Genomic DNA, 23671 nt, shown 5'->3' on the forward strand with positions numbered 1-23671 from the left:
TCCCGTTTCTTATGCACGCACGTCTGATACGCTTTATAAGGTTTACTCTCTTGTGGCGCCCCAAACTGCTTTCATTAAAGGGGGCCTGTCACTACCTCTATACGGCAGTCATAGACTCAGCAGTCTGCAGAAACGTACATTTATGAGTTCTGCACCGCATCTAATTGCAGCATATTTTATTACTGCAGAATCTTTGGGTCGGAGAAGCCCAATTAGTGGCCGGGAGAGGTAACATTTGTTCACCTGCAACTCTCCTTCCCTTTAATCTGCAGGCAGCACGCCTAATGAGCCTGAGCACGGAAATGGTGGCCAACAATGTAGTTTACCCAGTGCCATACACAGAATGGGGCGATGCAGTATGCTTCCTGATATACGTAAGGCTGCTTTCACATCTACGTTGGGGATTCCGCTTTCCTGCTCTGTTAGTGGAAATGGGAATCCCAGCGGCCAAATGGCTTTGTCTCAGGATGGAACCGGACAGTGCTGGGCAGACCCCATTGACTATAATGGGGTCCGCCTGGCTTCTGGACAGAAGAAAAAGCGCTGCATTCAGCACTCTTTATTCCGGTATTTTCAGCTGGATTTGGGAGGGAACCTCCAACCGGACATCCCAACGCAGATGTGAAACCACCATAAAAACTATAAAAGCAGATAAGTAATTTGTGAGCTATGCTCAGGACATGTCATTATGGTTCAGCTAGCTCATGGAGCCAATACTGTAGACTGGCTAAAGAGCCTTTAACAAGGCCTAATGATTCAACCAATTGAAAGAAGCAGTGCAAAACCAAAAAACATGCAGGGAGTTCATTTTTGGGGCTCTTTCGCATGAACGGTGTGATTTTCGGCCACCCGAATTGCAGCCGAAAATCGCATGAACAAGAGGCAGCCGCACCATTTCCTCTCCCATTCAGATGGCTGTGCGTTGCATGTATATGCCACAGTCCGGAACACTGTCAGCTGATGGGAGAGAGTTTAGCTCTGATAAACTCCCTCCCTGCCCCTTGCAGGGTGCCGGCAAGGGGAGGGGGCGGGACAGGGTGGGTGCTTAGCAGAGCTACCCTTGCTAAACTCCCTCCCCAGCCTATGGGAGCTTCCGGCAAGGGGAGGAGATTTAGCAGTGCAAGTCGCTGCTAAACTCCCTCTCCCTTCCCTTTTCTAATGGTTCTAATAGGCACCCATAGGAGTCTATGGAAATGGCTGACGTATTTCGTCAAAAGATAGGACAAGACCTATCTTTTCTGGCCAGCGTGAAATCGTCCGGCCATATGCGCTATTTTTTCCAGCCGACCAATTTTTGGCACTGGAAAATGGCCTATCTGAACAAATGCATTGGTCAGATGGTCGTCATTTTTGGCCTGTGTGTTATTGCGACAAAATTGCCACGTAAAACCGCTTGTGTGAATGAAGCCTTAGGGTCACCGACGGTCGTGAACGACTAAACGGCTAACAACAACCATGATTGGGCAATGACCTGCGAAGAAACATATGTTTACCCGATCATCAGGCCGAGTGAAGCTGCACCCAGTCAGCCTACAAACGCTTCGTTCATCGGATGATGGGATCTTTTGTGCTGCTGAAAAACTCCTCCTCATCAGAATATCTCCCGCAGTTATCTGCCGCCTGTAACGCTTAGATCTAACTGTGGAATTTAATTGGCTGGACAGACAGAGGGGTCTCCCCCCGTTCCCTGATCACCCCCCACCCCTGGAAAGTATATCACAGGGCAGCCTGGCGTGTAGGGATGAGGGTCTAATAACTGTGCCCTCAAGGAGTTAAACAGAATGCCTCCATGAGGCCATAAAAAGCTCTATCTGATATTTGCTCTTTATAGATATTTCTTATTTTGCAGTTTTCCATTTAAGACCCAGCAGGTCTGCCATGCCAGGGGTGCAGCTGGCAGTGATGTGATGCCTCTGTACTACATCCCGGCACCAGCGCCACAGATTCCTATCTGCACCTGCCAGGAGCACGCATAGATTTGCACTATAATTTACGCCAGTAAAGACTGTTGAAGTGGTTTTCCATTTGCTGTCTCCGGTCCTTTGTATCCGCTTCTGCACTAGAGTATAGATCCTCCTTGTGAAGAACCAGCAAACTGTGTGCAGGCAGGCAGTCCTCCTGGGGAAAGTGCCCAAAAGTAGTCACTACTGATGGAGCACGGAATCTGCATTGCCGGTAGCTCCCATGGCTTCTTATCAGTTCTTCTGGTTGGAACTGGGAAAGACTTTACCAATAGGGAAATTAGAGCGTTCTTGTACATGCATTGCACTAAGGCCGGGCTCATGTGCGTGTAATGAACGCCGTGCATACGCAATTACCTTGTGTATGTGCGACATTCATACGCACCGCTGCGAAGCAGTAGAGCAGGAAATGTACCAGCCTTCTGGAGTACTAACATGCTTTGAAGGTAGAGTAGATAAGTGGGCAACCTTCTTAAAGGGTTTGTGTCAAGTTTAACACTTTCTTATCCACTTATTACTTATCCACCGGATAGAGGAGAAGTATGTAGTCAATGAATGGGTGTGGCTCAGTGGACCCCTCGTTCTCCCGATAGGTGAGGACCCTAGGGGTAACTGTGCTGCATAGACGGGTGGACGGGAGCACTGCTCTGTAGGGAAAAACTGTTAAAGAGGTTGTATCATTGAAAGAAGAAACATTTGTAAAGGCTGGCCTTGTGATGCAGCATACTCAATGGTCTTAGGGCCCGTGGCACAGCTGAGCGGCTCCCGGTGCCCGGTCACCTGGCGCAGACGGCCATTGGAAATTAGGTGACCACTGAGCAAGTTAGAGGCTGCTACTAACTCTTGGCAACATGGTGCCCAGAATGCTCATACCAAAATTTGGGAAAGTAACACTGCAGCCTCTGATTGGCCACAGCAGTCACCTGACTTTGGCAGCCGTCCTCTCCAGGGAATGGGGCAACAAGAGCTACTCAGCTGTGCCCCGGGAAGGAAGGGAGGAGAAATACATCTGAGTATACTGCCTTTTTTAAATTTTATCACATGGCCAGCCTTTTTTTCTTTTAATAACACAACCCCTTTAAGGGGACGTAGCATTGAATAATAAGACCTGTAGCTCTTATTCTCAGGATTAGTGGGAGTCTCATGAGGTCCGACCCCCACAGTCATAAAGTGAGGGCATACTCTAGAGATATGCTGTCTTTTTATAAGCTGGGAATACCCCTTTAGGAGGGTAACAAGTAACTTGCAATATCATGGATAAAACTACAACTCTCAGCAGGTCCTGAAGGTCTACAGCTGTCAGGTCATGCTTTGTGTTATAGTTTCCCATGGCAGGGTCAGGGATGACCATGACAGTGAATGTATTTACTCTGATTACCTAAAAGTGGAGGAGAGCCAGTGGACAAATGTACATGATCCCTTGTGTTGGGTGGGAACGGGCTGCGGAGATACCTTGTCACAAAGGCCAGGGACTCTAGATCAGCAAGAAGGTGTAGAATAGGAGGCCACCCACATGGTGACGAGGTGGTGGGGGCTTTGGTATTTGGGTAGGGAGGATACTGGGCCCCCTGCCACTCCACAGTGCACTCTCAGCGCTACCCTACATTCAGTAACTACCGGGTAGTAGGTTGTGTAGTGGGGGGAGTGTAATGTTTGCCACCTGGGCAGGAAAACAGAGCAGCCTACTGAGGACAACGGTCCATCTGGCATTTGCTACAATTGCCATATGGGCAGTCCAGTCCTGAGTGTCAGTATGACTGCTTGAAAGTCACTCCATTCAATCTCCTCCTCACTGTTCGTGTATGCTGAGTGGGGTTGTGGGGGGGCGGCTTGGGAGTCCTGTTTTAGTGATCATGGGGGTCCTAGCAGTCCTGTGGATAGGTGCTAACTTTTATTAGTAGCAATCCCTTTATTGAAGGATCACAGAGCATGGACATATTCTAATTTTTTCCGTCCCTTCACCATCATCCACTTGAGTCAGATGACTGTAGACCAGTGTTTCCCAAACTCCAGTCCTCCTGGACCCCAACAGATCATGTTTTCAGGATCTCCTATAGTAAAAACCCCTGTGGTAATGTCTGAGGCACCGACAATAATTACATCACCTGTGCAGCACTGAGGAAATCCGGAAAACATGGCCTGTTGGGGACTAGAGTTTGGAAAACACTGCTGTAGACACTATGAAGGCTTGCTTCTCTTGAAATCTGGTATCTTATGTATCTGTCTGTCAAACATTTAAGACAATTTAGATGTCAAAGGTGACAATTTACACTAGTTTGTCACCCCAATAGGTGGCAATTATGCAAGTAATAGCAGACAAAGAAGGAAAAAAACACTTTGTTTTGGAGGGGTGAATATCACGCGATCTTCAGACATAGATAGCAGTCATATATGTTTTTGCCCAAAGAGATGTTAGCTTATTGATGAGAACCAGCTTGTAAACGCGTTTCGAGGTATGTGAACCTCTTCCTCAGTACTCGCTTAGGATACACGTCCCTGAAGATGTATCTTAGGTAAAGTTCAGCGCCGAAAGAACTTTCTCTAAGATACACTGTCAGGGATGTGTATCCCAGCAAGTACTGAGGAAGAGGTTCACATACCTCGAAACGCGTTTACAAGCTGGTTGTCATCAATAAGCTAAGATCTCTTTTGGCAAAAACATATATTACAGTCATCGTTGTCTGAAGGCTGCGTCATATTCACCCTTCCAAAAGAAAGTTGTTATTTATTTCTTCTGTGTTTGCAATTCCATGTGGGTACATCATTTTGTGGGGACTACGCCATCCTGTCCCTGTGACCAAGCTCCAGGTTCCTTATTTCAGATCTTTTCACATTGAGGTTGCTCGACTTCATCTTTTTCTTCTATTTCAAGTAATGCAAGTAATAGATATTAGTAACATAGTATGTTAGGCTGAAGGCAGACAATGTCCATCCAGTTCAGCCTGTTTCTTCCCCCCTTGTTGATCCAGAGGAAGGCAAAAAACCCCAAGAGACAAAAGCCAATTTACCCCATTTGGTGGAAAAAATTCCTTCCCAACTCCATAATGGCAGTCAGAATAATCCCTGGATCAACGTTTGATAGTTCCTACCTGACTGTAATACCCGGATCAACAACCCTCCTGGTTATTTAATGTCAATATCCTGTAATATCATAGCGCTCTAAAAAGACGTCTAGTCTCCTCTTAAACTCAATGGATTTTGCCATCACCACGTCCTCAGGCAGAGAGTTCCACAGTCTCACTGCTCTTACAGTAAAGAACCCCCTTCTGTGTTGGTGATGAAACCTGCTTTCCTCTAAACGTAACGGATGCCCTCTTGTTACCGTCGCAGTCCTGGGTATAAACAGATCGTGGGAGAGATCCTTGTATTGTCCCCTCATGTATTTATACACAGTTATTTGGTCGTCCGTTAGCCGTCTTTTTTCCAGGGTGAATAATCCTGGGTATTCCAGTCCTCCCATTCCGTTTACTATATTGATCACAGCTAACTATATAACGCCATAACACACGTATATAAAAGATGAATAGCCATATGAAATTCCCCTATGCCAATCTGGCTTCAGTAGATGGGATTAGATTTTGCTACTCCTGAAGACCAGTCCAAATGGCTGAATACAATCTCGTATAGGACCTGTTAGCGTCCACAGGAGGTTCCTCTTGAGGGTGAACTGGGAAGGGAATGGACACCTGTCCCTAAATATGACTAGTGACTAAACCACCCTATGCAGCAACATGTGGGGCGATCGCCCTGAAGAGAGCGACTCCGCCTTGAAAGCTCATAAACACGTATGACCCTATTTAGGGTACATAACAGAAGAGACAGAATTACAAAACCGACCGTAGTCAGCGGCCGAGGGTCTCGTATATCTTTCTTATTTGTCTTGAAGGTTTTGCTAGAGTGATGTTTGCTAATACGCCCCGATGAGGGGTCTTCCTCCAGTGCGAGCGCACCCCGCTAATGGTGTCTTGTCTGCAGGAAGCATTGATCTGCATTTAATCATGTGTTTGTTTTGCTACTCGCACACTTCCACCCCAGCTGTATTTAGCTTTCCAGCCCTCACCATGTAATTCCCAGCTTGCTATTTTCCGGTGGCTTCAAGTACTAGCGTGTACAGCACAGGACTCATTTTCTTGTTATTTCGTTCCCTCAGGCTGCGTTGATGACATTGTGACCGTGCTCGCTGAAGAACATGGATGTGTGGAAGTGATAAAGGTGTGTGAAGCGCTTTGCTATTCCCAGGAAATTGCTGTTATAGCTAGTGACATGCATTTTAAGAGGTGATGGCTAGTGATATTCCCTGTAGGTGGCGCTGGAGAGCAGCAGAGAGTCTCATTTCATCAATTCTAGCAGATAGCATTTCAAATCATCTGTAACAAGAGCGCAATTGGATTTATCCCTTTTTCTGTGGTTGTCACCACTGCGTGTAAATGCTTATTACAGCGCCTGGTGCTACCGTGTCGTCTTGTAATAATACAGCACAGATTAATATCCAAAAAGTTCAATAGAATACTTTTATTGTAGTATCGTGTACCAAGCAGAATATTAGCTATAGAACTCACATTATGTGTGATGCGGCACAGATGTCACCTGCTCATATAAGGTAGATGTGGAAATACCGGATGAATAGACTGTTGAGCTGATACCAAGTAAATACTGTAGTTCAAGGTGGAAACCCAACAACTGATTTGGCATTAATCACGTTTTCTTCATTATTGTATGTTGTTTTAGTCTTAAATAACTGAGTTTCTTTTTGCTCATTATTCGAAGAGTCTTCCAGGAAATGTCCTAACTTTATTGAGAAAATGCCTTACTTATCATCCCTCAAAAAGGTGAGTGCATTGTAGGCTGCGGTGATAATATAACTTGCCAATAAGAAGTGTAATAGCATATTGCTCTCCAACTGTTGGTAGCTGCGGATACTACAGTACACTAGTGGCACTGTGAAGTAGCGCTAGAACGTGGCACAAGGTCAAAATTATGTCACAGATAGCTAACTCTAGGGTATAAGCCATTTAGCTTGGTCATATCACTTTATAGATGTTTTCACTTTTAACTATTTAGTGTCTCAGAACGACCTTTCTTATGTGAAAGTGTCTTAGAAACTGTAAAATGTTAAAGATATCTGCCGTTAGCACAAATATTTGCTAATTGGTATGTTTTTAGGTATCCAAAGTAATTGTTCATGTTGAAGCTCGAAGACGTTTACAAATCACACACGCATTGGATGTGATTGGAAGTCGTCTGTTTATTCCGTTAACAAGCAGAAAGTATAAAGACATTTGCAACAAGGCTGGAACACGCCTCACTTTTAAGAATTATAATTTGTTATATAATTCATTTATTATGATTGGTTATTAAAAGTAAACAAGAACAGTGACGTCTTAGTTAGAGGCAGGACTTCTCTCAGGCCGATTGGAACTATTTCTCATGAGACTTCTGTAAAATGGCCTTCTCTTGGAGAACTGGAGCTGATAGCACCAAGGTTGTGTAGTCCGGTTCTCTTGTCTCAGAGTGCTGACCATACGGGATGTACTGACCAAGCAAGGTTGTTTACCTTCTTGTATATCTGCAAAGTTCTTGGTAAAGGAAAATGACAACAATATAATATGACAGGCTAAAACATACAAGATGGATACAAAATGGATACATATTTACTGCTGTAAAGTAAAAAAAAGTAGCAACAAAGCAATCAACACTTGTCCTTCTTGTTAAAACTGTACTATTTCAGTAGTTTGTTTTTCAAGTAGCAAGTAAGTAAGAAAGAGATGATTTTCGTACCATCACAAATATATAAATACTGCAAAAAATATATACAACGCAAATTAAGAAAAGCAGAGAAACAACAAAAATAAGCAAGGTGAGAAGCAAAAGGAGTAATGGGAAAATGAGGCAAGGCTTGGGTACCCCCCACCTCACCACTGGAGATTAGGAGTCAAGGTATCTGACTCATTGAGATCATACATAATAATCCATATAGAGTACTTTTACACTGGGCAATAGTTGCCCAAATAATCACTCACAGAATGGATGACAGATAACTGCTGACCCAGCAGGGTACTGAGCGAGACGTTGCTCAGTAGGCGCTAGTCGTTTCATTTCAGCTCAGTGAATCCGAACGTAGTTCTCTCCAAGTATAAACAGGCAGTCGTTCATCCTGTTGGCAGTGGATGGAGGCGGGTGGCCAGCAGAGATCTCCGTCTCCACTCACTGAACAGCTATCGCTCTTGTCACGGTAGTCATTGGGACGGCTGTCAGACGCCAGTTTCTGTTTAACTAAACCACATTAACCCTTTCAGTAGCCTGGTATTCTAAAAGTTTTTTCCTATTTTCTTTGTTCTAAACTTCCTATTATTGAAAAAAATGCATTTCATGACTCGTTCTACTCCAAATTTCCGATGGCGTACTGAATGTTTGTCTTCAAGTGGTTTACTCTACTTAATAATTCATGCTATACTTGTAGGCCCACAGCTTCAGATTTACTTTCCGATAGCGCGTTCGCTGAAATCTCCCCTACATACATGCCCTACTGCAAACCTGCCAGCCTGTTCTCCTCCGCTTTGAGATGCGCTGACCTATTTCTGCCGGAGGACATCAGTCTCCTGTGTAAAGGTACTGTGCCTGCTTGAGAATGGAGATTAGAGCAGAACGTTCCAGAGACGAAATGCATATTCAGTCCTTCTCCTCCCATCTTTTTTTAGATGAAGGTGAGTTTCTGGCAGAAAGATCCATTGAGGAGGTGTACCACCTCTGGTGCCTAGCAGGAGGAGACTTGGAGAAAGAATTGATCAGTAAAGGAATTATAAAGTCCAAGCCACCAATTTGCACATTACCGAAGTAAGTGGAAAGAATCCTTTCGTCTTCAGCACAGCCCACAGCAAACTTTTTGACAGGGACAGAATTAGGAAGCTACTGTACATCTAAGCAGTAAGCAGTGCCGTAAGGTGTATTCACACTGGATCTGGTCTTGTTTCTATAACCAAATGTAATATTAGACAAAGGGAAGGTGAGTAAGCACACAACTGCTTTTTGAGTTACTATTGTATGACAGCAACAACATTATCCTACAGCCATATTAGCTATGTAAAAAAAGAGCTACTATCAGCAATAATCACAAGTAACCTCCTGTAGTTTGAGATCAGAGCTTCAGATCCCTGTTGAATCTTAAATGGAACCTCTCAACAGGACAGATCTTTTTAAAGTGGTTTTCCGAGTTTTTTTTGAAAATGGACTGCGATTTCCATCCATTCATCCTGCAAATGCCTTGCAAGTTCTCTCAAAGAAGATGCACGCTGTTCATATTTCCTGACTCAACGTTCCAGTTCATCCCAAAGATGTTCAGTAGGGTAAAAAAACAATAAAAGTTCCTATACCGACCCATCCCTCTCCCAGCACTTCCATTCGCACTGCCCGGTGTCCTTGCAGGCTGTACAAGCTCTCTATGTAAGATATCACTCAGTATTTAACTGCTAAGCTCTGTGATTGGCTGCAACAGCCTATGATGTCCCATCAACCGGCTGACTGCAGCCTGTAAGTGTAAGGCTGGGCTCCACAGGCGGACTTGTATTGTGAACTCCGCGATCGCCGTCCACGCAGATGACCAGCGGTACAGAGCGGCTATTGGAAGGCTTGAGCCTTCTTATTTTCATTTGCACTTGCGGATACAAATTGCGGATTTTGCAAGTGGGAGAAAAAGCGCAGCATGCTCTCTTTTGCTACAGAATCTGTGTGGACGGCCTCCACTGATGTCAATGGCGGCTGTCTGACCCGCAGCCGATACACAATTAACATTGCGTCTGGGCTGTGAGTATCCATGTCATTGATAAGTGATGGCACGGTCCTCCACAGTCATCCACAGTACAGTTAATGGAGGTACGCAGGGTCACCAGCCGGACTCACAGCTGGAATCTACTGCGGGCCTCCCACATGCAGAATCCGACCTGCTCATGTGAGCCCAGCCTAATGCTGTCAGGGAGAACGGAGATGCGGTACTAATGGTGCAGAACCTGAGATGGTTGACTGTAGGATCTTTTATTGTTTTTTTTTTCTTGTTTGTTTGTTTTTTTGTTTTTTTTTACCATGAGCAGCATATTAAAAAAAAGCCTTAAAAACACATTTTAGCTTAATGCACGTAATAAAAGTCCTAAAAATGTTTCTGTCAGCATGTACGTTGCTGCCACCATCTGGTGAAAGTTGAATAATGCAGGGTGCTTATACAAGTTTGGTTACTAAGCTCTTCTAGAGATACTATGTTTTTGTGTGTGGTTTTTAAACACTGGCATTACTATGCATCAGCTAGTTTGACGTCTTCATCCATATATTTGGGGCCGGAGCCAATAAAAGGTTTGCCAGGAACATAGCCTGTAGGAAGTCCTAGACCTCTAGGGAGTCCAGCTATATGACACAGGACAAGCGCTGCACACCTGTGGTTTAAATAGTTGAGGGACTTCTGCTCCGGATTATTACTTATTCTTTACATTGTACCTTATCTTGTTCATGTAGCCTCTTACTAGAAGATGGAGAAAGCTTTGGCCGTGGAAGAGACAGAAGCTCCCTCCTGGATGACACGACGGTGACTTTATCTCTGTGCCAACTCAGAAATGTAAGAATGGATTGTCATGCTCTATGTTGCTTGTGAGAAGTATCTCCAGCCAACATACGTGCTACATTTCTTTGCCTAAGAATGATTCTGCTAGACTTGGTAGTGCCAAATCACGGCACGCATTGAAAGTGTCCCTCACACAGTCCTTCTCGGTAACCCCAGGATAGGCAAATCTTCATGTACCAGGAGTTATACTCGTCATCTGGAACCTGCTGGGATGGTTGAACATAACATGTATCCAGGTTTGTTAGGTTCAGTTTGGTGGGATGGAAGCAATGAAGGAATCCCAGGTTATGTGGTACTCTAAATCCTACAACATGGATCCTGCGACCCCCGTTTATTTGTAGGATGTGGTCTGCGGCCTCAAGAAGGGAGAGGTGGATATTTTATTTTTTTGCAGTTAGCTCTCTTTTCCTCTTCCTTTCTTCATTTATGGCCTCTTCTATGGGACACCCACTTTTGTAATATCCTATGGATTGTATTGGAATACCTCTTTTAGATTGGTTGATCCAGAGATAGGAAAAAAAAACTATTAACCCTTTGCAATCCAATTTTAGATTCAGGGTTTCCTAAGGGGCTTTCTCTTTCTGCCATTATACAATGACACCATCTGCTGGCTAGAGCCAGTACTGCGGTATGGGACATGCTAGAGAGGCCCCCGACAACATAGCAGCAAGGATTGTACAGTAAGAGAACCCTGCCAGATGTCTTCCGACATCGGAGCTGTACAGCCTTCGATCTGAATGTCTTCAGACATCAGGCAGTGGATTGGAAAGGGTTAAAGAGCGGACCACCCTAGTGTCTGGCAGCCTGGTCACTATCCAGCCAAGTATTGTTTTAAAACATACCAATTGTTTTACATTACTGTATGTTAGGCCGGTTTTACCTCTGCATCGGAACGTCTAGTCGGAGGTTCCGTCACAGATCCAGCTAAGCATAGCAGAATCTGGAAAGCGAGCAGACCCCATTATAGTCAATGGGGTCCATCCGGCACTGTTTGATTTCATCCAGAGATGGAAGCATTTGGCCGCGGGGACTTCCCTTTCCTGCTCCCCAAACAGAGCAGAAAAGCAGAACCCCTGCCGCAGATATGAAACCACCCTTTGAAGAGATCGTTTGAACGAAAATCCGTTTCTGTAGTTGAGTCCATGGCTGGAACAGTGAAGATCCTGTCTAGCCTTGTGTGCGTTGGGATAAGTAAACTGCCTTCCTTGTGTTTTTGTATGGGCCGTGTGTATATTTGTATTAGTGGAGTGTGACGCCCCCTTTATGTCCCCTCCAAAGACTGCAGATGTACTAATGTATTATGCTGTCCTTATCACTGAGATTCTCCATGCATCCCATCACTTCTGCTGTCCTCCTTTACATCCGGTGCTTGGAGCGTAACTACTTATTGTGCCTGCATGCTTGTAAAGTGCTAAGATAGTGTCTTGTCTCCCACGTCTGCTCGTTGGAGCAGGACCCGCACCCCTATTGTTTCCATCAATTGATTACTATATGTAACCGTGGTTCTGTAATGTTTGTACTTTTGTCTTTCTGTATCCCCTGTCTATGTAAGCGCTGCGGAATATGTTGGCGCTATACAAATAAAGATTATTATTATTATCTGATACAAGACAGTATCTTGTGCCCTCGGAAGCAGCTGACTGGTGTTACATGCTATTATTTAGTCTACGGTCTACCAGTGCACCCTACTCTTTCTCCCCTTGGAGGACGCATGGTGCATGTAGATTAGTCCTCAAATGCCCTTATACGCATTGAATCTTGTATGCCGAATGGATGCTTAAACACTAACTGTGTTCCGGTCAGCTTGTGAATTCTTCCACAGACTATATAAGACCACGTAGGGTCTTGGCATCCACCAAGTGACACCAGTAGACAGCAGACAGTAGGTCCATTCAGTGCTGTTTGATCACCCATGCTATTCCTCTGTCTTGGACTGTTGGATAAAGATTAACAATTTGGGGTGCCGGTCAGACAAAGCCTTAGAGAGACTGCAATTATAGACACTACAGTCAACTAAACATGGCCTATGTATTTAAGAGTAGCATTAAAGTGGTTTTCCAGGGCTCGAATATTGGTGTCCCATCCTTAGGACAGGTCATCAATAGTTGTTTAGTGGGGTCCTCCACTCGGGATTCTCATGGATCAGGTATCTGAAGAGGCGCACAACTCGCACAAGCACCGCTACCTCTTCTCAAGCACGTGACCTCATGGTCATTGGTCTGGGAGCATCTCCGTCCCATTCAAGTGAATGGGACTGAGCTGCTATAAAATGTATATCACTGTGTGTGTTATAGACTGAAGCGACCGGTGGGGATACTGACCCCAGCCAGTCAACTATTGATGACCTATCTTGAGGACAGGTCATCAATAGTTTAGTTCTGCAAAATCTTGTTAACTGTGGGACAGCACATGGATGGGTGTCTGTGTGCTGTCCGATGCAAGTAGCATCCGACATATCCAGGCGCAACTCCCTATGGCCATCCGAATGTGGCCTTAGATGGTAGTGTGCGTACCTCGTGTGCGGCTAGGTCTAATCCTACTGTAGGTTGTCTGATGCCTTTAGAGCGATGCAATCTTTGTAACTCAATACCCTATTGAGATCGTTGTGACTGCCATTATAAAGCTATAGTTTAGGTTTTGATGGCAGAATGAGGTTGGATTTGGGGGAGGGCATCATATCTCTTGTCTCAGCCTCACATAGGAAACCATTATATTTATTACTTAAAGCTAGAGGCATCGCTAGCACTAGGTATCCAAGACTTTTGGCCTAATGCCCCAGAGATCGGGGCAACCACAACATTCAACCGTATAGTTGAATAATATGGTGAAGCAGGAAGCTGTTGGCTCCCAACCCGCTACCCATTCTAGTTCACCACCGGCCACTTTAGGGCGTGTGGAGCACTGGCGGTGAGAAGCAGGTAAGTCATTGCAGCGCCTGCTCCAAGCCCATGGTACTACGTGTGAGACGTTCTTCTTGATGTGAGGAAGTGATTAGGTGAAGATTGAAGTTTTAATTGTTTTGTAATCACAAGGTGGGCACAAAGGAAAAATGATTACTGTGCAGGCGCATTATTACTGGGGGTATTATTATTTTGGGTGGAACACAAAAACCGGCACAGTTACCTTGTGGCGGGTGCAGAGAGTTTTTGCTAGTGGGGGGGGGCATAAAGGGGATGTCATTACTGTGCAGTGGCACAAAAGGGGTTGGTATGACTGAGAGCATGAATGGGGGTATGATTAATTACGGAGGGAATTTTTGTTTGCAGGGTACAGCTATCATTTTGTGCTGGGGGGGGCACAAAGGTTGTATAATTGCAGTGCAGGGGGCACTTAGAAGAGTAGCAGCAGGATGGGGAACTTCTATGTAGAGATGAGTTGTGACAGAGCGAAGCCTTCACCAAGGTTTGAGCATGGGTAGACAAGTAAAGGGGAAGTGTTTGACTATAGTCAGGGAAGACGTCACCTGTATCCCTGGAGGTAACTGCACTGTCATCACTATCACTGTGTAGGTCTGGCATCTGACTTTTATTTGGCGGCTGCATTATTTAGAGGTACCCTAGAGCCGAGCCGCTGTATCTGCACTGCTGTGTTGTCTCATAAATATGCCGTCTGTGATTTATAATTTCTTTAGGGAGGGGGGGAGATGACTGGAGGAGGGGAAACGTATGTCTTGGGGCTTGTGCCCCTAATCTTCTAAGACACTAACTATGCCCCTGACTTCAGAATTACTTATAAAAATCTGTGTAATCATAAGTTATAGATGCATTTTTCTAACCTTCTAGAGGCTGAAAGACGTTCCCGGTGAAGCCTATTATCCTCTGCTCGGAGAAGAGTGAGTATATACTGCCGCAGATAAGTCCGATATACATATGGTAATGCCTTGTGCTACAGTTTCATTCGTGACGCTTATCTTTTTACAGTAGCGTTATTCCCGCGGGCACTCTAAAGGCACGCGGCTCATCAGATGAGCACTATGCATACTGTACCTGGCATACATAGCGATGCTAATAACCGGCAGTGCAAAATGTTACCAGCGCTGCTGTAATATCACGCTGATCAGCTTTATTTATTAATGATTCATGAGCGACTCCCCGGAGAGCGAGACGCCACAGACACGGCTGGGGCATGGCAGGGACCGCTGCTGTGCGTCAGCCAGGCACAAGCTGTCGGTGGCAGATGGGGCACGCGTGTGTCTAGAACAAGCTGCTAATTTGTTCTTGTCTCTCTAATCACTTTTCAGCCAGTCAAACGTCCCTCATTCCGGTAGTAACAACGAGCTCTCCACATCCAACCTGCCCCTGATTATCAGAGAAAGGGACACGGAATATCAACTCAACCGCATTGTCTTGTTTGATAGGCTGCTCAAAGTAAGTACTCTTGTAGTGGTGTGAACAGGCGGCTGTCACAGACCGCAGGCAAAGGCCAAAGTCTGCATTGCTGAATACAACCCAGTATTCCTTATGGGAAGCTGACGGCCGAGTATATGTCCCAACTGCATGATCACTACTAGAGCTCACAAGTCTCCGGTTCTGATGGCCGAAAATATTTGACATATATTTAGGAAGAATAGTAGCGGAGTTTTTAAAGTTTTTTGCTTCAAACTGTTCTTCAGGTTTATATGTTTCACATACATTTACAATGTTTCAAAAACTGTTTAACTGTATACCTCTTTGTGTGTATGGTGGGCCGCATGGTAGTCGTTTCTTCATGGCCCGCTATTACTTGCATGGACTGCTAATGCAAAATGAAAATGGTACAACGGCCGCAAATAAGGTTTAGGCCATTTTCACACTGACGTAAAATTCGTGCAATGGGAGAGTGAGTTAAAACGCAGAATTATGAAACCAATGGTTTCCACTCATTTGATATTGCGAGATTTGAAAACCGTAGTTTGTCTTATCTTTCTGCGTTTTGGGATTTTTTTTTTCCTGTTTTCCTATGGAGCCACCCTTTTATCGCATCGTAACGCACGAACTTGCGGTTTTTGTGCAATGCGTTTTTAACATTAGAAACTCTCATTTTTGACCCATAAAATCGCGGGCGGCAGCCAGGTGTAAGTTTTCACAGGAAAAGCATCGCTGATACTCCAAAATTGCCTGTAATATGGCGATCGCCTGCGTGAAACTAGCCTAGGACAGAGGTACATGACCGGATTTGGACTGTAGAATCCGCAATTGTCACCCACCCGGGCGATCAGCGACATTCCACATCTATAACCAGAATAGAACATTCGCTTTGTCAAATGTGGATTGCTGCGTATACCTGTGTTATCGCCTAGCGACAGCGCAGGAAAAACAACGTTTTGTAACAAAAAAACGGTGTTTCGCATGTCCGATGGAGAACCGCTGGCTCCGTCTGCAATACAGATAATGAAAGGTACGCGCGGATGCCGGCCGGGCACAGGGCTGGATTCCGCTCCCACATGCGGAATCCGAACCATTTGTGTGCCGCCGGCCTTAGGTAGGACTGTTGTGCACAGTTTAATCAGTCTCTTCTTTTCTTTGTTTGTGAAATGCACTTACAGGGATCTTCCCGCTAAAGACATTCATCACCTAACCACAGGATAAGTGATAAGTTAGGGTCAAACCATTGGGACCCTCAGTAATCACATGGGCATCACACCCCAAATGTGACTGAAACAATGGTGCGCAAGCGTGGCCACCACTTCATTCACTTCTATAGGACTGATGGTGATGGATGCGCTCAGCTAACTCCAGCACTCTCATAGAAGTGAATGGAGCAGCAGTCCCACACGCACCCCACCAATCCATTCACTCCGGATATTCGGGATGTGCTGTTCTTGGGGTATGGATAGAGGATAAATGTCTTTAGTGGGAAAACCCTTTTTAGTAAGAACATTTTACGCATATTTTCAAGGCTTACCCATACAAGAAGAATCTGATCTGGAAGGAAGCCAGAGTGGACATTCCTCCCCTGTTGAGAGGATTAACCTGGGCGGCGCTGCTGGGTGTAGAAGTGAGTATCATCTATGGGGGTTTACAACAAAAAGATGTTTCTGACAACGTGGTAATGTGTATGAAGAGGACAACTTAACCTGCAGCCCGACAAAATCGATCTACCAACATATTACTTGATGTCACATTCAGCATTTGTGGCAGTTTACACAGTGGTAGTATCATTGCTTGAGTTACTTACATAGCGCCACGATCCTCTGTATCACCTTTCATAGAGGAATATTTGGGTAACATATTGTACCAATTACAGAAGACTGTGTGGTATAGAGCAATTAAAGTTGTTGTCCCCAGAAGTAAATGCAAGGTATTTCCTGCAAGTTCCATACAAGCTTTTCTTTATAATTTCACAATTTTAGTTACAATAAAATATATTACTTATGAAACAATAATTACTTTGCAGTTTTAAGGTCTTATGTATCTCCATGTTGTTTTTTAAAGGGTGCAATACAAGAAAAGTATGATTCTACAGACAAGGACACACCAATTCCTACTGACCGTCAGGTAATGACTAGTACCAGTGTTTCTGGTGGCGCAATGCACCACTTACTAATACAGTATGGTGAAAGGGATTGGAGTTGGTCAAAATATTTCCGTGCTAGATTTACGAACTTCAGCTGGTGGCTGAGGTGTAATCGTGGCTTGTCGCTGTATCATGTAAGCTGCATTAGCTTCACAGCGGCGTTGAACCCTCTGTGGTGACATGTTTGCATGACAGTGACAGTTTGTTACAACACTGAACAACGGTTGCCGATTAGATGAAGGCTGGACTGGTGTTGGCGGCATTAGCACTTGAGATGACATGATATCACGTTCAGGAGACTGAAGATAGTGGTGAAGGACTATGCTTCAATGTTGTTGTTGGTCAATATGCACCGCCAGTTGTGTATGTGTACATTTGTGAGATTTCATTTATTGGAGTCTCCACACAGGTGTCCAGCTGTCTCACGACCAGCTGCAAACTGCCAGACTGAGTACTGTTGTATCAATAGCAACTGAGGCGCAACGGTTTGTGGGGGATGTAGCCCGCCTGTAATCCCTCATTCAGTGCACAGGGATAAAGGACCTGTGATGATGTCACTGTCATGTGAAAAGGGGCGGAGCTCAGAGCTCCGGTGACTGATCACATGACTTTGACTTCATCACATGTAACTCGGTCACTCACAGACAAGTGGTCATTAGCATTTTGATTACTTATGGGTACTATTTTTATGATTAAATGGGGTCTATGGTTTCTATAAATGTGCTTGGGTCTACATACTGTATCCATGCATGTTTATAGAGAGTGTGGCGTGAGTGCTGCGCTGTTGCCGTAACTCCATTCTGTTCCCTTACTCCCAACCACTCCTGGCATCCAGCAGAGTTGGGACCCACATCTATCAGACTTTTATGGTATATTCTGTGGATCTGCCTAAAAGCCTGGAATGGGAATGCCGTACCCTTTTAAAAAGGCCCACAAGGCCAGGAGCTTTAAAGTGATACGCAAGTCTATATGAATGGGGCCTGATTACCTGCTGTTCATCTTTCCCCAGCTTTTACTCCTTGGCTGCTTTTTAGCTTGGCTCTACTGGGAGGGAGATCTTTGACTATAGTTTAGCCACAGGGTCTGTCTGAAGTAGTCTGGGACACATCATAGGTCACATGGTGTGCCTGCCTGAACAAATGATGAGACAGGGAGTGTGTCCAAGACTACTCCAAACAGAGGTGTAAAACAATTGGGTTATTTTCATGGCCTATTGATGTATATTATTAAAAGGTAACTAACATTTGAAAAACCTGCTGACATGGCATAAGTTTTGATTGGTGGGTGTCCAGGCCCTCAGACCACCACCAGTCACTGAAGTTGAGAAGCAGGAACATTTAGCAGAGCATTGTGCGCCTACTACTTTTTTGACCCTGCACAGTTTTGCTCTGAAATGCAAGCAGAGAGATGTATGGATCCATAGAAAGTCTATACACCGCTCTATTTTCATCTCTAAATACAGTTGAAGAGGCATAATTCCCATTCAGTACTTCTGCCCTTTGTGTCATTCATTGGTCAGCATGTCGGGACCAAACTAATCCAAACATCTGGCATGCCGGTAGTTTTTTCGATCATTGTTAACTCTTCAAGTAAAAGATACTACTTATACCAAATCCAGTTCCTTGGTTGACCCTTCATTTGGCTTTATTATATTTATGCTATGTGGGTAGAAAATGCTGCGAAAATTACATTATTATCTTGTGTTTCAGTATGTTATATACTTGGAATGTTAATTCCCTGCTTTTTAGATTGAGGTCGATATTCCACGATGCCATCAATATGACGAGCTGCTGTCATCACCTGAAGGACATGCAAAATTTCGAAGGGTCTTAAAAGCTTGGGTGGTTTCACATCCGAACTTGGTATACTGGCAAGGTAACCTGTGCTAACAAAGCATCATTACATGAATCCTCAAGTTAGTACATATAGTATAATGCATCACGGTAGCTTCCCACAACCAGCAGCACACGCTCTGCCGCACAATTAATTTACAAAATAATAGGTCAACATGCAAAGCTTCCATAAAACAACTTTTCTGTATTTTATTAATTTCAATTAAAAAGATGTTACAATATAACAGAGATGAGTCTCCAATGTGCAGCAGACAGGCGGAAGAAAGGCATAGAACATATCAAGTTCATAGAATAATGTATACGTTCAGAAATGCATGTATGCAAAACCATATATCAACAAACATTTAATCATATAGAATGACACTTCAAGCATACAAAAGATTGAACCTACCTACATACATACGTAACAGTACATAAAGCCTGCCTTACCACCTGCACCCAGACACGTGTTTAGCCCCAAGCTTCCTCAGGGGGTATTTCTGAATTTATATATTATTCTATGAACTTGATATGTTCTATGCCTTCCTTCCGCCTGTCTGCTGTACATTGGAGACTCATCTCTGTTATATTGTAACATCAGGTTAGTACATGTCAGTGTAGTTTGGGTCCGGTCAGTTTTCTTCCACACTCCAAGAGCAGATTAATTTGTCATTTGACAACTCATGACTAATTGCTCCAGTTCGGTGTTCGTTCATCAGGCCTTAATAAGAGAACTTAAATAGTCTCGAAAGCTTGCTCTGTTAACATCATTTTTTTTTGTTAGCCATTGAAAGGTATCGTATCAACAAGATTATTTAGTTTTCTCTTACTGTGCACAAAAACATTCTGTTCTACTGGCTAACACGGCACCAAACTCTTTTCTTGGTGTTAACTAAGAAATGGATAGATAATAAATAGAGATGAGCGAGTATACTCGCTAAGGCACACATTACTCGAGCGAGTAGTGCCTTAGCCGAGTATCTCCCCGCTCGTCTCTAAAGATTCGGGGGCCGGTGGGGGGCGGGAAGCGGCGGGGGAGAGCGGGGAGGAACGGAGGGGAGATCTCTCTCTCCCTCTCTCCCCGCCGCAACTCACCTATCACCCGCACCGGCCCCCAAACCTTTATAGACGAGCGGGGAGATACTCGGCTAAGGCACTACTCGCTCGAGTAATGTGCCTTAGCGAGTATACTCGCTCATCTCTAATAATAAAGAAAATAATATTAATTATATTTGGTTAGGAATTGAAGAATGAAGTTAGCTGCCATGTTATGGTATATTTATTCTCTGATATTTGTATATGATGTGAACCCCAAGGTAGCCACATTTGCAGATCATCTCATGTATCTTGACGTTTTGTGCATCCCATCCATCCAACAGTTTGGAGCATGATGTAGATATAGATATGACTCTCTAGCTTCACACTTCGCCAACCTTTCTTTCTAACCGACAGGCATTAAATTAGCGTTAAGAAAGGTCAGATGGAAGGGAGCAGCATGTGACAGAAGAATCGAATTATACCTAGGGATTGCTTTTAGTTTATGGAGACCTATGGGTCTGAATAAAAGCTTCTTCTCTTGTTAGATGCACTGAAATAAGGGCAGGCAGGAAGTAAGAGGGGAAACGAGGCATTCAAAGAAAAGCGTTCTGGATCCTCCCATAAAGCCTATGACCATTGATAGCAGTGCCTAATCACCCAAATGGTTAGTCCATGCCCCCTATGAAGAATGGTTGCCAAAATGCACATAACCTTTAAATATTAAGTGCAGTTTACTATCAGAGCTACAATCACATTGGTACAACCAGTGCACTCTATGGAAGTGTCTAATCCAAGTCCCGATTTAAAGCTTCCTGTTACCACGTTCTCAAAGGGGACATGTCAGCATGTAGTGCTGCCTCCTTATTTCTACATTTGTGCTTTAGATTTTGGGAACAATCGGACAAATCCCCAGGAAGGCATGTGCATCCAACACAGCTTTTTTTCTCTTTGTAATCAGCTTTTCTCATTTATCGAGTTCTCCGAGGAGCCGATATAAAAAGCTCGGACTTGCTGTACTGTAGATAGGAGGTTTATATTCCTCACAGGGATGGCATACAACAAACTATCTCAGCAGCAGCCGGAACTCCTTGGTTATAGCAGTCACTATGAAAGATGAATCCTATCTATTTTTATTACACCAGTCCTTCTTTTTGGTTTTATGCAATTGGTGCCTGTCCTTGTTCCTCCGCACAATGAAAGAGGAGTCCCATAAGAGGTTACGGCTATTCTCCGTCTTCTGCTCTTGGGAGATTCTAGAATATGCAGTATTGCAGTTCCATGTCAGAAACCATCAGATTTTCGGGGCTGTCTGTGTTGAGATATGTGATGGTTTTCGTCTTTATGACTATGAATGTCCACTTTTGTATTGTCAGGTTTGGATTCTTTGTGTGCTCCATTTCTCTATTTGAATTTTAACAATGAAGGTAAGTGTATATTATTTCACATGACTAATAAAGTTTTAACTACAGCATAATTTCAGGTTTAGTACTCTGTTCTAATTAATTGCACAATATATCTACTATAACAGTTGCTTTCTCAGTGCCCCTAAATAAACAGTAACCATGCCCCATTTAACCCTACACAGTAATAATGCTCCTCTTCATGCCCTGCATTGTAATATTTCCCATCTTTATGCCTCTATACAGTAATAATGCCTCTTGTGCCCCCACATACTAATAATGCCCACCGCTGTGCCCTATACAAAATAGATATGAGGGTGGTTGTTACTATTTTGGGGCAGAAAAGGAGTACTATTGTATAAAATACCTTATTCTTACCATAAAACACTAATGGCAACCCACTTTGTGCTCCATACACAATAAAAATGCCTACCTTTGTGCCCCTCATAGGTAATAGTGCCTTCCCTAATCCCCAGACATTAGTAAAACTTATACTCCCCATACTTCGCTTCCATGATGAGTGGAGCGGCTATGGTCTCTTTTTACTTGTAATGTCAGCGGCCCACCACAGATGGCCCACTGTGGGGACATGCTTGCGTCAGCTGCACCAGGGCACTGATATACTATATGTGGTACCGCCATCTTGTAGCTTATGACTCCCTGCTCTGCAATAGGTTTTCACTGTTGTCCTGAGAAGGAAGATTTAGTTGAAAATGAAGCCTTTGGGCACCCGGGCAGAGGTCAGTTGCCATGACCCTAGAGGACAGTGTTGGTTATGGAAGCCCCAGTCAATTGCTCCGTTTGCCCCTTTCCCAGGCTCCCTCTACATATCCTATGCTCCCTGATCACTGCATATAGCAAAGGCCAGCAGCAATTACATTTTCTACATTGAACCCACCAATCATCTGACAGACCGCAGGGTGCTCATGCATGCCCTCCCAGCAGACACAGATTACCACGTCTCCACACAACAATAATGTAAACTCTACCTAAAGCCCTTCCCGATCATCCAAAAACGATTGTATCCAAAATCACCAAAAAGTCCAGCCATAAAAACATATAGACTGTGGTCATTAAGGTGTTAAATTGTTTTCTATGTAGAGTTGTGTTTCAGGTAACCCTACTGCAGTTACACCCCGTTTTCATATGGTAATAGAAGACAGTAGTTTGCATTTTGCTTTTTTAACGCCTGTGAGAACCTCGGGCGTCTCCATTCCCCATCTGAGCACCGGCGTCGCCTCCTCCCACTCCTTTACGTAGCAGGGACGTACCTGCTCTTTTATGAATGAGATGAGCATGTTATAACCTCCGGTGACCGCCCTCGCTTCTACACCGCTGATGCTAGTCCATTATCTGCTTACTTCCCACTCACTGTTACTTGGCCACCCAAGCATCACCATCATCACAATGCATTGACGTACTTTAATGATGCTTTACAGACTGTTTGCATCTCCAACTTACCTGCAAGAACACAATATGACTAACATAAATGCCAACTGATGGTTGAATTCCCACGTTTATTCAAAATGATGCATTGTTGACTGATCCCACTTTTCTGTTACCTTTTATAGTTTTCTAAAGTTTGCATTGTGCCTTCTAGAAGCTTCTCAGCATTGTTTAGCAATGTCTTAAGTAATGCTTTGTAGCAATAACTACATGTTCAGCTCCAATGATGAAAGCCTGGGAGGTGTGTGTTGCTTTAAATATCTTTTTTTTCTTCCTATTTTAATAGTATCTAACTCCCCTTTTGTTTGTTTAATGCTGTCATTTCCCTCCCACGCCAGCCGGCATTACCTGCTAATGACTATGAAGTGGTTTCATGGCTGTTGTATCATAAACTTAGTATTATACTTCTCTTTGCAGAGCTAGAACAGTACTACGGCTTAGTCTTATCACATGGTCCAATTTGAGCTGCAGCTTTTAGACTCTCTTTATATTTCCTGATGTTTTCTCATTTTCTTTAACGCCTTTGCGGCTGGATTTTTTTTTTTACTGAACCATAATGTATGTCTGTGCTGTACCCTATCAATGAAATGAAGAACTAGTCAGAATTGGGAAAGAAATTTCCACCACATCATGGCAAAGAGTTAGCAAGACGTAATGGAACCAAACAAAGGGATTGTACAAAAACTTAGAAAATAGTGCAGTCACCCAGTGACCTCATGTTAAACTTTTATAAGGCTCTATTCTCAATAGTGTCTGCCTTATTTTCTATCCAGCTTCTGCTGCGATCTGACGCAATAGTCTTCTCTGACCTAATAAAAAAGAGGCAAATTTTTTCACCAAAAGATACTAGCTAGGGTAAAAAAAAAGGCAGTTTGGGGGACTGGCTTATCATAA

The 23671-nt window shown here is 44.1% G+C and overlaps 1 protein-coding gene across 1 annotated transcript in view; it reads left to right on the forward strand.

Moving 5' to 3' along the window:
* TBCK (TBC1 domain containing kinase) overlaps positions 1-23671 on the forward strand; it is a 233466-nt gene that overhangs the window by 62779 nt on the left and 147016 nt on the right. Inside the window, exons 8-18 of the mRNA XM_066573900.1 lie at positions 6112-6173; positions 6729-6790; positions 8422-8570; positions 8660-8795; positions 10461-10560; positions 14349-14398; positions 14807-14933; positions 16444-16542; positions 16980-17042; positions 18810-18936; positions 21305-21355. Coding sequence (XP_066429997.1) covers positions 6112-6173; positions 6729-6790; positions 8422-8570; positions 8660-8795; positions 10461-10560; positions 14349-14398; positions 14807-14933; positions 16444-16542; positions 16980-17042; positions 18810-18936; positions 21305-21355 — 1026 coding nt within the window. The remainder of the gene's footprint in view (positions 1-6111; positions 6174-6728; positions 6791-8421; positions 8571-8659; positions 8796-10460; positions 10561-14348; positions 14399-14806; positions 14934-16443; positions 16543-16979; positions 17043-18809; positions 18937-21304; positions 21356-23671) is intronic.

The sequence above is a fragment of the Eleutherodactylus coqui genome, chromosome 7 (assembly GCF_035609145.1).
Source record: "Eleutherodactylus coqui strain aEleCoq1 chromosome 7, aEleCoq1.hap1, whole genome shotgun sequence".
Taxonomy (NCBI): Eukaryota; Metazoa; Chordata; class Amphibia; order Anura; family Eleutherodactylidae; genus Eleutherodactylus; species Eleutherodactylus coqui.